This window comes from Poecilia mexicana, unplaced genomic scaffold, assembly GCF_051168715.1.
Source record: "Poecilia mexicana isolate PSO_F unplaced genomic scaffold, ASM5116871v1 scaffold_2, whole genome shotgun sequence".
Taxonomy (NCBI): Eukaryota; Metazoa; Chordata; class Actinopteri; order Cyprinodontiformes; family Poeciliidae; genus Poecilia; species Poecilia mexicana.
In genome coordinates this window covers 50,366,172-50,381,928 of record NW_028263371.1, presented here as the reverse complement: position 1 = coordinate 50,381,928, position 15,757 = coordinate 50,366,172, and the positions used below count along the sequence as shown (strand labels likewise).

Genomic DNA, 15,757 nt, shown 5'->3' with positions numbered 1-15,757 from the left:
ACTGCTGCTTCCCCGTGTCTGTTTCCGTCTCTGTTACTTCCTCTTTTCTCTACTTCCATCTCCTCCTGCTTTATATTTACACACACATATATATATATATATATATATATATATATATATATATATATATATATATATATACACACACACACACACACACACACACACACACACACACACACACACACACACACACTTCTACGTCTCTCTGTGCCTTCCTCGCTCATCTCTCGGGAAACAGTAAAGGAAAGGCATCTTTAAAAGTTTAGTGCTGAGGAAGCTTCATCCTGCAGAAGATCTGGATGCTCAACTGAGTGCCACGGGGGGAGAGCTGGAGGGAAGCTACAGGGAAAAGTTTCATCTAATGTCAGCAGATATTCTGTTTTCAGATGAAGTCAGTGTGCCAGAAATCGGCCATTGTTACCTTTATGATGGGCATCTAATGAGAAATCAGATTCCCCCCCATCCCACCCTATTCATTTAACGCATCCAAAACAAGCACAAGCTCAGTCAAAAGCATGCTGAGTAATAAGTGTAACAAACTACCTAGAAAGTCCCTCTTTTCCCCCTAGTTGGATTCAAAGCCCTATTTTGTAGTATTTGTATTTGTAATCTTTTTGTGTTACAGTACATAGAAAACTAAATCTGGATCGCGCCAAATCGGGGGTCTCTAATTCTCTAATTCAGCCAGAAAGGCTCTAAACAACAGGTCCTTTACAGGAAAACAGAAAATGTATGTATTTTTTTTCTAATAAGTTAAGAATGTTTTATATCTAAGCATGGTGAGAATATAAGAAATTTATATCAAAACAGATGAGTTTTAATACCTTAAGCATATTAAAGGATTCTGTAAATTCTGACTTAAACTTAAAAAAAAAATTGACAGACGGGGTACCAAAGTTTTCAGATCCTTAAAAGTTCCTCTGACGGAGCTTTAAACTAATAAAACCTTCAAAAATACTGAAAGGTTCTACAACAATCGACTCGTTTCTCCATAGTTACGCACATGAACCTGAAAGCGTTATCATAAAGAGTCCGTTTTGAAAGACTCAAATTTATTACCAAATAGATAAAAATCTACTCATACGTAATCTCAAATGAAGCAGTTTTTTTTTATTCCCCGCTTAATTGATTTATTTTTCCATTACTCTAAAGCGCATAAAAAGTTCACACCTGTAGAAGCAAAGCGACTAATACAAGTGGCTACTGATCTGATATCATGTGGACAGCAAAGCTGCTCGGAGCTGGAAATCTGGTGCGTAAGATTCGTTGTGCGTAAAACGATGTACACGTGAAGATGCACGGTAAATGCACGCACGTACTATAAGTGTCTGATAAGCAGAGGTTGGGTTGCGCCTCTCAGAAACGACTGTGCATTAAAAAAAAAGTGAAATTCGGGAGTCGAAGTAGCTTTGAAGACCAGAGAAGCAGTGTCGGAGCTCAGCTGACCCCCGCCAGCAGGAGACAGTAAAACCAGCCAGCTTCACCAGCACCTCTCTGCAGACCTGGCTGTGAAAATGAATATAGTGGCTCCAGATTTGAAAAATAAGTTTTGAAAGTTGCCGTTCAGTTTTCAGACTCTTGGGATAACTTTCGAGGAATAAGATCGCGTCCGCACAAATGAGGACGTTAAACTCTGATCAGGATGTGAACGCTGACAGCATCACTCGCTCCAAAGGCTACATTGTGGTGGATTTTTATTATTATTATTATTATTGGCGACATGGGAAAACCCGACTAAAAAGAGTCAGGTTTTCTCTTTTTAGTCGGGCATCTTAGATGGAAGAAGATGCCATTCAAGATCAGCGCACAGTCCAATCCTGGACGCGCTGAGAGCAGCAGCGGACGGGAACAACCAGCCTCATCATGGCTTACAGGTTATTCAGATAACTGATCACAGATGAAGGTTGAGATTTTACTTCTATGTGTCCATGATGTAGCGGTGCAAACTGTTTGCACTGGAACAGAAAGAGACAAAAATGAAAAAAATAGACGACTTCCTTCTTAATTGTATTCAAGTTATACTAAACAATACTAAATAGACAATTCTGTTACAAAAACCATATTTTAAATGAGTTGGAGGCTGATGTGTTGTAAGAAATGAATTTTAATCACAACTGACTTTCATTTCATACCATTTTGTGATGCCTCACAGATCGCAAAGGAGTTTTTTTTTGTTTTGTTTTGTGTCTTTTAACTCTCACTCCCTTTCAAAAGAGCGGTTAGATCATCATGTAAACCCGAGGGAGACACATGGATTTACGCGGGAGACAAAGGTGTCAAACTTACCTCCGTCGTCAGCTTTTACTGCTGAAGGCAAAAGAAGCGGCAGAATACATCCACACAACCATAAATATGAATCCATCTTTTCCCTCAAGGTGTTGATAAACCAGAAGAAAAATGAAAAGCACTCTCCTTTTTTTTGGTTTATTTGGTTTGTATTAAAAATAAAGTGTTCCGGTAATAAACTTCCCCGTCCTTTTCCCACAGTGCCTTCAGGGTTAACAATCACAATCCAAACGCCGGGTTGCAGCTCTCCAAGAAATACGGTTTTGGCTCTTTTACACAGTTCATGTGAGTTATTGTCACTGCTTCTTTTCGCCACAAAACCGCAGTTAATGCAGCACAAAAGCATAAAATCTGTAGGATTTGAACTGCAAACACGGTTTTATCCCAGCGAAATCCATGTTGGTGCGCACAGTCCGGGTAAGGGTGTCCCACAGAGTGTCAAAACGTGTGTTGGAGCAGGTCTTGGACAGAAGAGACACTCAAATTAAAAAGAAAAAGAAACAAAAATCTAACTTGGTGTTGAAGTCGAACCAAAAGGAGTGTAAGAAAACAACGAAAATTTAAAACAAAAAGTGGTCTGCAAACATATCTTTAAACCTTCCTTTACAACTCTACTGAAAAAGGGCAGGTTCTCATTTTTTAATGTTCCCTTTTTATGTTCAGCCCCAACAGCAGTTATTTCTCAGGCCAATGAAAAATGTATTTCTCATAAGGCGCAGATCCAGTTCCCGTGCGTAAAACTGCTCCGGAGAAAATAAACGTGGTTCGTCTCCACTTCTCCTCCTCCTTGAAAGCTGTGCGTCTCTCCGCTGCAGCCCTGTGCTCTTCAGTCCACTCCCTCCGCTCCTCCTCTTTACGCGCAGTAGCAGCAGCAGCAGCAGCAGCAGCCCGTGTGCCTCTGTGTGTCTCTCTCTCCCGGCAGGCAGGCTCCGGCAGCGCGCTCTTTCCCCACCGGTTTCCTCCGGGTTTGTGGCAGTGAACGGGACTGCTCACTCAGTTCACCCTGTTTCGGCGCGCGTGCCCGCCGTGCGCTCGTGAGCGTGTATCGGATTACAGTGGGCACCTCGGCCCGCCTCCATGTGGCCCCTCACTGATTAAAGAGCAGCTTCATCTCCCTCTTGTCTCTTTTGCGCCTGATCACCTCTCAACATCCTACACATCGTTATGCCTTCATCCGACTCCCCCCCGCCCCCCTCGTAATTTCTCTTTACTTTTCCTTCTGTTTTGATCTGGATTCCATATTAAGAAACTGTGCATTTTCATTATGTATACTGATTTCAAACGTACTCATACCCCTTGAACTATATTACTTTTCTGTTACTTCATAGCCACAGACTTTATTGTACCTCATTCAGATTCCAACAAGAAGTTGGGCTATAATGTAAAAAAACAAAAATATTTCAAAGCATTTTTATGGAGTCAATACTTTGTAGAAGCTACTGAAAATGTCTTTGCTACATACAGAGACCCACATTTTGCATTTCTTTGTTGCAATTAGCTCAAACTCACTTTGTTCATATTGAGTGTGCAGGAACACCAGCTTTCAAGTTTTGTCAGACATCTGGGCTGGTGTAGGTTTTGATTAGGCCATTTAAATACATAAATATGCTTTGATCTGAATCATTTCATTGAAGCTTTCCTGTACCTTCTTTACAAAAAGCATCCCCACAACACAATGCTGCCACCATAACAACTCCTTAGTTGTTATTTTGGAGATGTGGTAGTAGATTGAACAGTGCTTCAAAAGAAACTTGGGATATTGCTAAAAATCTTAAGTGTGCTTAAAGCTATATTTTGTTTAAAGATCTCAAAGTAAACGGGTGGAATTGTGAAATAATAAGTCGTAATATGATCACTTTTAGCAATCCTTTGCCTCAACTTAAGTGTCTTGTTTTGTAGTTTATACATTTGGGGAGGTAAGGGAGATTTCAGGCCTGGAAAACAACCCTGAACTCCAGCCAAATATCTTCAGTTTTCCCACTTTCCTTTTCTAAAGCACTACTTTTTCCCCATCACACAAAATCCCAATGTAATATGTAGAAGTGCAATGGAAACACTTTTTTAGCATCACAGAAGTCACATGAGCCAAAACCAAATGTTACTACTGGCAGAAACACAAAGAAGACAACAGGAAGTGACAGGAGGATGATGGTGCGACATGTTTTATAATGACTCATCGCATGAACTTATTCACATGTGATTTTAATTGCAATTCTAAAAATATTATTTAATGGAATCACCACAATTGCTAACGTGCTTTTTTCGACATAACAAAATATCGACAACATTTTGCAGACATTTGTAAAAGAAACAGTTATTGTAGCCAGTTATCTATCTTATAAAGTGAGGACAAACACACGACTTCTCCTTAGAAGTGACAAATTGACCAGTCATGCAGAACAGTCCTTATAATGATAACGTTAGTGTTTATGAACCATAAAATAAAATAAATTGAAAGATTTCCCACATTTGTAATGGAAACACAACACATGCCAGCAAGGCAAAAAAAAAAAAAACAGTTTTCTGCCAAAGGCACATGGGTCGGTGGGAAACTGGATCTGAACAAGAGGTGGAGTGATACACAGCAAGTTAAAAGAGATCCAGACTTTGCCTCTGTCATTATAGCTGCTCACACACTTGGTTTCCTTCCCACTGCCTGCTCCCGTTTCCTCGGTGGTGTAATGGAGGGAGTCCGTCAGTGGGAGGTGTGTTTTAGCAGCACCAGAGCTCTGCGGTCTGACAAACCCAACCCGCCTCGGCCCTAGCTCTGCCTTCCCAGGGCACACCCTGCTCACATCTATGCGCAGATGTACACACATACAGGCCATAATGACACGGCTGAACTCACCACTGACCACTCAGTAAAACAAAATCAAGACCTGCACCCAGATTTCGTGGGAAGAAAAGCCCTTACAAACTCCTTTATGACAGAGAAGATAATCACAAGATAGCTGATCCCGTTTTTACATCGAGTGCTGATTATTTATAGTCTCTTGAACTTTGTGACACAAAATTTTCAGCGAGTGAACCGTGATATGTGATATGGTCCTCACAGAAAGACAGCTGATTTTACCATTACAAGACTACATAACAGTATTAAAAAGGTACAGCTATGTCTGATGTACCAGCCGGGTATTTTCTAGTATCTTGAGGCCCTGAAGCTATTTTTCTGTGACACATTACTGGAGTAGCTATTAACTCATTCCATGGGTCTCTCTGTTCCTGTGACCTCTGTAACCAGGTTCTCTCTTACTCTCACCCTTCTTGCTGCCTTCCATCCTGCCTCTTTGCACTGAAACTAAATCCACCAGGTCTGCTGGAATCTGTCAAGTGATGAGAGCACACAGAAGTTGCATGATCGACGTAATGACTGATGCCTTAGTCTCACTTTGAGAAAATGTCTTAAAAATAGGCTGTTCAAGAGACGTTTCTTGCTTCTTTAGTTTCTACCTTTGGTGGAGTTTTTTCAGATTTTGAAAATGCACAAAATTTTCAATGGAGCTGAAATGACATAATCAAAATTGCCTAAAATTTTGATTTTAGTTTGGGTGTCGTCCTAAACTGAGCAGTTCTATTTTCCACTCCTTTACTCAACACTGACCTTATAAAACTGCTGTGAAACAAGACTTTCCAGTCATTGACATCTTTTCTGCTTTCCATGCAGTAGTGGGCAGGCTTTCCCAGAATACTGAAATCATCAGCATCCCAATTAAGGCCATCACACAGAGCTGCTGCTGCTGCTCTTTGCTGTCAGCTCTGTATCTTAGTGAAAACCCATGACAGATATGGCTGCTAATATCAAAACTAAATTCTGATTAATGTTTAATGAAACATTCAAATTTTAATACAGTTCATCTAGCTTTACAAGTTCAGTTTTCTTGAACTGCTCTTTTCATCCTGGTTCTTTCTATGGAGCTACAGGAGGTAAAGCAGCTCTTGTTTTATTGGAGGTTTCCTCGGTGGGATTTTGCATGATGGAGCAACTCAAGAAAGTTCAGAAGGAAAATGATAAATGCTTTTCACATACATTTATTTTCTACACCTGCTACTTTGGTGATCCTAAATGAATCCAGTTTTTGTTACTTGTCACCTAATTAGGGTAGATAGTCAACCTGTGGTGTAATACAAACCTGGATGGCTTGCAAAAGTCCTAGTAGAGTCGCTGGAGAATTTTAGTGAACAAGAAAAACACCAAAAAGGTCAGGCATAAAACATTTGAGTCTGATAGCCAGACAAGTACAGTGTACTACAAAAATATTAAAACTCCTTATTTATTTTTTTACATTTTGTCATATTACAACCACAAACTTCAATGCATACAGACATACGAAACGGTTTGTGTTAATGACCAAAAAGTCATTAATGCAAACAACTGAAAAAACTGAAACTGACACAACTAACAATGCATGAACATTTACTGACAACCAATAAAAATCAGACTTTGCTTTTGAACTGAGGTTCAACAGAATAATTTAAAAAACAAACTAACAAATTAGACCTGGACAAAAATTATGGCAAGGCACATCAGATCTATGTATTCGTGTAAAATACAACTTTTGAGAAGGAGAACATTTTACAGAAAACTGACTAATCCATCACCTACCAATGAAAAGACACATAGTACAGGCCAACTACAAAGTGAAAAGTCCAGGATGAATTAATAGCTCTGCAAGGCACCGTATTTAAACTTTATCTTGCCTGGTTATCTTCACAGAAGGCTTACATCAGTTCAGATTATGATCAAGATTCTGATTCATCATTACTCTGATGAAGTTAAACTAATTTAGCTGAACTTTAACTTTCAGCAAAGGCTAGGGAGAGAAATGAAGCCCTATGGCATCTTAATGAAAACATGTGTGAGGGTGTGTTTATAGCAGAGCTGTGAAACCAGGCGAGAGAAAGGCGATCTCTGCTTTGCGTCAAGGGAAGAACTTCTTGGTTGGCTTTTCATCAGCTAAGACTGATTCTGTCCACACCTTCAGGACACTCTGAAGCTATTTGGTTCTCTCTGGTTTGACTCACACGATGAATGATCCCTTGATTTAAAGTCTCCATTTCCATAATTTCTGTTTTCAACTCTTCCGTCTGTCTGTTGTTGCCTGATTTGGTTGTCTGGTTGTCACATTTTCACGTTTTATATCTATTTTATTTTTCTCTAGAGGCGAAGACCTGAATGAACATTTCACTTGGGAGTTTAACTGTGGGAATTAGTTTTACTAGGACGTCAGTGTGTGGACAGTTCCACTTTTTTATTTTTTTTTTTAAAGTTCTGGTTTCTGTTTTTTCAGAGGGACCAAAATAAACTCCAGTAATATTAGTCCCTTTGAATGAAACTCAGCACTAATTGCATAAAGTAGAAAAATAAAAGCTCCACTGAAGCTTCTTATTCAATCAAATCTTATGTACATTCTTATGAAATCAAAATGTATAAGCCCTCAGAAGTTAAATAAACATTGACAAGAATCTTAGGTAAAACAAGATGACTTCTCTGAATCTGTCATACTGCAGCACAACATTAAGCTTTAGGAATCGGAAGAGGAAAGAAAACCACATGGAGAAGTTTGCAATCTCAGGGGAAACCAGCAGCTCTGCATCCATCATCCTCTCCTCATTTGTGCTTCTGCCTTTGAATAAATGTTTGTGCAGGTGGTTGAGTGTCACAAAGTCAAACAAAATTTCAGGGCATAGTTGGAAGCAGTCAGCGTGTTGGATATGCTTTTTTATTTGGGGGCCAGCGTGCACAGTAACCTGTTGACTTTGTGAGGCTCCAGGGATTTGCAGATGGTGTTTTTTGGGGTCTTGCTGCCATTCAAAGCGAACACTTTCTGAATCTCTCCCACATAAACTTGTCTTGGATAGTGGAAGTAAACTATTCTAAATGCAAATATGCACAACACACAATCACACTTTGTGTGGCCTCGTCGATAAGCATTATTACTAAAGCACATTCCACGGGAAACCGCAGGAAATGAGTGTCAATGGTTAACACGGGCTACACTGACATACTCAGAGATAATCGTCTCTGTGCCTGCGTGGGTATAGGGCTCAGTAGTGATAATAGCAGTCCAGCCTGTGGAGACTGCAGGATGTCAATTCAGCTATTAGCAAGGACACAGAAGTGCCAGGAAAGGACAAATAAATACACAACAGTACACGCACACAAACACATGTAGTTTGGTCACAGTGTTATGGGATCCCAAAAGGCTATCAAAGTGTGAGGAAAGTCTCTCTGTTTTTAAGACCTAAGATCTGCCCATCCTTAACTGGTATTTGTTGTTCGTCTTTTCATAAAAGACAAAACATATCTGTAATTCCTACATCTCACATTTTAGCCATTACAGCTTACACTCACACACAGCAGCTGGACTTTAAAAAAAAAAAGACAAAGCCATTTGGAATAAGAAACACTTTAAAATTTAACAAAATATGTAGACTGGTCCAACTTGGACTGGAGAATTCTACAGGTACCTCTCAATAATTTAAAATATGCTTTCTGATGAGGCTCATTTGTCATATTAAATATATATCTTTCAAAATAAGCTTTAAGTAGGTATTAAATACACTTTTATTAAACAAAAAATTCAGTATTAAAAATGTTATATTTTGTATGTAATAATCTAATGCAATGTTGTGTTTTCTGCCAAAGTTAGTAATCAGCTCACCTCCCTGGCCGTGCAAGGATAAGAAGGTTTAAGTAAAAAGTCTGTTGGATTTTGATACATTTTTGCCTCATTCCAGTGAATTCAATATCAGGTATTATCTTGTGAACTGGATGCATTAATAAACCTCTTAGGATTACAACATCCATTCAAATGGATAAAGAAACCTGAAGTCCAGGTACACTCCGCAATTAGAGTGTTGAATCTTATTGGATACAAATACAAGTATTTAGACAGTATGAAACTAACATTTCTGCTTTTTTCGTCAGTCTGCCTCCACCTCTGTTGTAACCAGAGTTAAATCTGTTCAGCTGGCGCGAGATTAGGGGTTACGGTTGGTGACTGAAGGACTTCTGTGTGTTACCGCCATGACATAACAGTACCATGTGTGAGTGGGATTTACTTTACTGAAAGATAGCACCAGAGTCTCAGGAGGCACAGTCCAAGAACTCTGATTTATATCCAAGCATGAGCATGAATAAAATACCCTTTATTTTTAGTCCAAAGGTCCCAATTGTGGCATCACTCTAAACAGAGTTCTCTTTGCTCGGTTTTTAATGACAGCGCAGAGAGGACAATTAACCCTCGGTGCAGCTGATGCCAGTCGTCCACATGTGGTGTGGGATGGCACGGGGTGTTGGACGAAGTCCAAGACCTGTGTCAGGGTAAAAGGCACAGATGTCATGGTGTCCTATAAAGCCTGGTGCACAATATGATAATTATACATTGGTGTCATTTGTCTTGGGTCACTGGAAATGTTTATGAGATGTGTGAGTACCGTCATTTACCAACATCACCGCCGTGACGACTGCACGCCCCACAGCCCGGGTAACTGGCCACCAAACATCACGTTAACCCAAGAGACAACCTCTACTAAACTTCATCAATTGCTGATAGTGCAGTTAGTTTTGTCTAAGAGGCATCCTTAGAGAAACTTACTGGCTCCCTGAAAACTCCTTTGCTCTTCTCATGATCACGCAAATCAAATCATTCACACGAAATCCAAGGCTGTTTTGGTCAGTGGATGTTTCAAACACCAGACCTTGGTGTTTGAAACCAGTCTAACACAATCCTCAACAGAGTTAGGCAGATATGAATTATGGATTAACACTGTGCTGCTTGTCATGAGCTGCCCTGAATGTTTTTAAATGTTTCCCTGCCCCAACACACCTGATTCTAATGATTTAATTATCCCCATAGAGGCTGATCAAGCCCTGTAGAAGTCAGTTAATAGCACATTTATTTAAATCAGGTGTGTTGAAGCAGATAAAACCTTGTAGACAGCGTCTGCAAAAATCCAGTAGTTTTTGAACACTGCATGGTGTGTTTCATACGAGGCTCATTGCTCAAAGCCTTTTGCGTTTTAGTTGATATTCAAATATTCAAATGCTATGAAAGGCCAAATATATGAAAGGGAAAATGTTAAAAATCCCTTTTAGCAACTTTGAGAACTTATGCCTTAAATTACTTACAAATCTAACTTATGTTGTTTTTAAGTTGTTCAGATTAATGATGAGGGTGAAATTTGCATATATTGCAAAATTCAAAGATACTTTATTTGATTATCAGTCTAAATTATGCGGTGCTGTTGTGGTTCCTGAAAACTACGTCACATCAAAATCCTTCTTGATCATTAAGAGAGAGAACCTTCCGGTAGCTTCACATTGCATTATGCAATTTCAATTTTGAATGAAATATATATCTAAAATAGTAATAAATTTAAGATTTTGTGAGCCACCTTTGCTCTAAGGGGATTTAATTGAAAATTATATGATCCAAAGCTTTGTTTCAAAATGCACTGATTGAACATAGGGAGAGTTGCATTTGTTTTCATGTACATGTTGTACATGTGGAGCTGAAACTATAATAATAAAGTTAGTAAAATTAAGGAGAATGTGCTTTTTGGGTTAACAAGAGAGAGTGGAATATTATCACACTGAGCACACCTTCCCATGATGACAAAAAAAAAAAGAGATTGTATAAGATCCATAGAGAATCTTGAAATACCAAGTCAGACAGATAACATTTAAAACTTTATAACTTATGGGAGCTAGAGGTCTTTAAACAGGGCTGATTTTTTAAAATCCTTATATCAAAATCTTTTTGTCTATAGTAATTCTTCCACTTTTTCATTAACTTTGCCTGACAGCAAGAATATTCTGAGTTCAAATCCCAGCTGGATAGGCAACTTTTTGAGAAGAGTTTGTATGTTCAAAAGTTAGACTGGAGAATTTAATTACCTCCTGACAGTCATGTGGATGGTGGTTTGACTTGTGTTTCTCACTGTTGGCCCGGTGATAGACTGTGCGCCTGTCCTGGGTATACAATACCAGTAGTGTCCAAAGTTGGGCCCTCAAGGTGCCAATGTCTTTCATGTGTTAGATGTCACCCTGGGTCAGCACACCTCGGTCAAATGACTGGTTAACTACCAGGCCTCTGGAAAACTTAAGTAATTTAGCCATTAGAATCAGCTGTGCTGGAACAAGGACACATCTAAAACCTGCAGCCCTTAAGGAATCGGTACACTTTCGTTTCCAACAATTCACCACTACAGATATGGACCAGAAACCCCTGACATGGACTGAGCTAGTTTATAACACATTTCTTCCTGGAGTCTTGTATAGAACTCCAGATTAAGCTGGACTTTTACTTTTTTCCTTATTTTTCCCAGTGCTGTGGGTCTGGTAGCGCACAATAACTTAATGAAATCCTGATTAAAATCTAATGCATGTTCATTTTGATTCAGTTATTGAGTGTTTTGTTTCCCATTGTAAGATGTGCCAGCTGTTTCCATATTTCAGTTATATAAAGGATGAAAAAGTGACATCCAAAACCTTGTATCAACTGATATCACCTGTGCCAGCTCCGTTATTTACTTTGAGGTTTTCTTGCTGTCTCCCACTCTGAGCTTTTCTGTCCACAACTACCTCGATCTGCAAGCCTCTTTCATCCCATACCACTTCCCTGCCTCCCTCCTTCCAGAACGTGTCATTTACACTCTGTTATTGTCATTTCTTTTTTCATCTTGTCCCTTCATCCATGTCTTCCCTGTTTTTCTCTGTGTGTGCTGATAGATAAGGATGTCCCCTCTCGATGTTTTACTCAGCTGGTAGCACAGCAGCAGCAGTTAGCAGCTTAGTGTTTCACAGTGGGGAAATCACAGGTTCTGCAGCGATGTCAGGCTGACTTTGTAACTACTCATGAGTCTAGTAATTGAAATTTTACAGTGGGTGGGAAATTGCTAATAAAATATTAAAACCCTCCAAAGAGCTGTATAAACATTTAAAACTTTAGTCTCAAAACGCAATTTATATTACTATATATTGAGATCAAACATTGAAAGTTGCAGTCAGAAGTTTAGATAGACTTATCGTTGAACTTTGAGCTGCTTTTAGTGTGTTTAGGTGTTGCATAAATAAAATTGATTGATCGATTGTTTAGCAAGAATGTTATATTTATTTTCGGCTTTTTTTTTTTTTACAACAAACCATCTTAATGATTTGAAATTAATTGAGGGCTCTCTGCAAAATAAAAATAATTTACTATACTATATATATATATAAAAAAAAAAAAATTCCCCTCTCACCCTCCGTGGGTGGTCTCTTTCATCCTCTGAGCTCGGGTCCTCTACCAGAGGCCTGGGAGCTTGAGGGTTCTGCGCAGTATCTTGGCTGTGCCTAGAACTGCACATTTCTGGACTGAGATGTCTGATGTTGTTCCTGGGATCTGTTTGAGCCACTGCTCCAGTTTGGGGGTGACTGCCCCGAGGGCCCCGATGACCACAGGCACCACTGTGGTCTTCACCTTCCAGGCCTTCTCCAGTTCCTCTCTGAGGCCCTGGTATTTCTCCAGTTTCTCATGCTCCTTTTTCCTGATGTTGTGGTCACTTGGTATTGCTACATCCACCACAACGGCTTTCCTCTGTTCTTTATCCACCACCACAATGTCCGGTTGGTTCGACATTACCATCTTGTCTGTCTGGATCTGGAAGTCCCACAGGATCTTAGCTCGGTCATTCTCCACCACCTTTGGGGGTGTCCCCCATTTTGACCTCGGGGCTTCCAGTCCATATTCTGCACAGATGTTCCTGTACACTATGCCCGCCACTTGGTTATGTCGTTCCATGTACGCTTTCCCTGCCAGCATCTTGCACCCTGCTGTTATGTGCTGGACTGTCTCAGAGGCCTCCTTGCACAACCTACACCTTGGGTCTTGTCTGGTGTGGTAGATCTGAGCTTCTATTGCTCTGGTGTTTAGGGCCTGTTCCTGGGCGGCCAGGATGAGGGCCTCCGTGCTGTCCTTGAGTCCAGCTTTCTCCAGCCATTGGTAGGATTTCCTGATATCAGCCACTTCAGTTATTTGTCGGTGGTACATCCCATGTAGGGGCTTGTCTTCCCATGATGGTTCCTCCAGCACCTCGTCCTCTGTTCCCCATTGCCTGAGACATTCGCTGAGCACATCGTCCGTTGAGGCTTTGTCCTTGATGTATTTATGGATCTTAGATGTTTCATCCTGGACAGTGGCTCTCACACTCACTAGTCCTCTGCCTCCTTCCTTACGGCTCGTGTACAGTCTCAGGGTGCTGGATTTGGGGTGGAACCCTCCATGCATGGTTAGTAGCTTCCGAGTCTTAACATCCGTGGCCTTCATCTCTTCCATTGGCCAGCTAATTATTCCGGCAGGGTATCTGATTACTGGTAAGGCATAGCTGTTTATTGCATGGATCTTGTTCTTGCCATTGAGCTGGCTTGTCAGGACTTGCCTTATTCGTTGGAGGTATTTGGCTGTGGCTCCTTTCCTTGTGACCTCATCGAGGTTGCCATTTGCTTGTGGTATTCCCAGGTACTTGTAGCTGTGCTCTATGTCTGCTATCGTTCCCTCTGGGAGTGAGACCCCTTCTGTGCGGACGACCTTCCCTCTCTTTGTAACCATCCGGCCACACTTCTCTAGTCCGAATGACATCCCAATGTCAGTGCTGTAGATCCTGGTGGTGTGGATCAGTGAGTCGATGTCTCGCTCGCTCTTGGCGTACAGCTTGATGTCATCCATGTAGAGGAGGTGACTGATTGTGGCCCCATTCTTAAGTCGGTATCCGTAGCCAGTCTTGTTGATGATTTGGCTGAGGGGGTTCAGGCCTATGCAGAACAGCAGTGGGGACAGAGCATCTCCTTGGTATATGCCACATTTGATGGACACTTGTGCAAGCGGTTTGCAGTTGGCTTCAAGGGTGGTTTTCCACAGCCCCATCGAGTTTGCAATGAAGGCTCTTAGAGTCCTATTGATGTTGTACATCTCTAAGCATTCAATGATCCAGGTGTGTGGCATTGAGTCATAGGCTTTCTTGTAATCAATCCAAGCGGTGCACAGGTTGGTGTGTCGGGTTTTGCAGTCTCGGGCGACTGTGTGGTCTACAAGGAGTTGGTGTTTGGCTCCTCTACTATTTATGCCGATGCCCTTCTGTGCCGTGCTCATGTATTTATCCATGTGTCCGCTTATCTTAGCCGCTATGATGCCTGACATGAGCTTCCATGTTGTAGAGAGACAGGTTATTGGCCGATAGTTGGATGGGACTGAACCCTTTGAGGGATCCTTCTGGATCAGGATTGTGCGCCCTTCAGTTAACCATTCAGGGTGAGTCCCATTCTGTAGCAGCTGGTTCAGTTGAGCTGCCAGTCGCTCATGGAGGGCAGTGAGTTTCTTTAGCCAGTAGGCATGGATCATGTCAGGCCCTGGTGCTGTCCAGTTTTTCATACCCGAGACTCTTTCTTGCACATCTGCCACAGTGATGGTTACCGGGGCTTGTTCAGGGAGGTTGCTGTGGTCCTCTCGTAGAGAGGACCACAGCAATATATATATATATATATATATATATATATATATATATATATATATATATATATATATATATATATATATATATATATATATATATATATATATCTATCTGAGCTCAATCTAACTAACCACTAAAATCTCCAAATACCTAAAAAAAAAAATCAAATTCAAAAGTACTTTATTGATCCTAGAGGGAGAATAAGTGTTTTGTAACTCATATTAATTCATATTCGGGCAGGAAAGATCTCGTTTAGCGATCTGTGTAGAGGCAAATTTGAAGAAGCCTCTGATTAAAGACAGTCTGTTTTTCTATGACAAAAAAGCTATTTTCCCACCAAAAAGGCAGGAATGAAAGTTTGGAAAAAGAAAAAATCTCAATGAAGCTACAGAGCTGCTCCAAGCCCTCTGAGCAGGGCTATTCTCGAAACCCCCTCCAAAAAAACAGCTTAGAGAGATGTAGTTTTTTTTTTTTTTTTTTTTTTTTTGGTGGCTACAGGACTCTGGAACTGTCTTCTTTGAGGATCAGTGGACTTTGTGACTTCCTTTAAAGGCCAGCTAAAAACCTTTTAAGTCCACTATTAAATCCACTTTTGTTTCTTTAGAGTTATTTGTGAAGCACTTTGTACTCTTTATCTCCTTAAAGCTGCAATATAAATAAAGTGCTGTTACTTACTTAAATTGCTTGAGCAAATAACAGGCTAAAATGACTGAAAAAACACCCAAACCTCATAGAACCATTGGTAGAAATCATTTTAAGAGATTACTACTTGAAAGTATGGCTACTTGGAAGTAAAGTGAGAAAAACAAGTGATGAGTGGAGACTTTCACATTTCTCTTAGGTTCAACTTTTTACAGCTATGGTACACGCTTTTTGGCAGCTGAAGTATCATGTTTACCACCGTCAGTCACTGTCTGACAAGGTGGATTGTGAAGGCTGATGGGGTAAGAGTGGGGGAAAACCTTTTACAGTCCAC

General features: G+C 40.5%; 1 protein-coding gene across 3 annotated transcripts in view; it reads right to left on the bottom strand.

Moving 5' to 3' along the window:
• Positions 1-3,366, bottom strand: part of LOC106919072 (neuropilin-2-like) — a 115,926-nt gene extending 112,560 nt beyond the window's left edge. For 2 of the 3 annotated variants that reach the window (XM_014989226.2, XM_088002286.1), the window contains exon 1: positions 2,290-3,365. In XM_014989226.2, coding sequence (XP_014844712.1) covers positions 2,290-2,635 — 346 coding nt within the window. In that variant the 5' untranslated portion in view covers positions 2,636-3,365. Of the gene's footprint in view, positions 1-2,289 lie in introns of all 3 variants that reach the window. The other variant, XM_014989225.2, reaches the window with a different exon arrangement.
• Between the last annotated feature and the right edge of the window lie 12,391 nt (positions 3,367-15,757).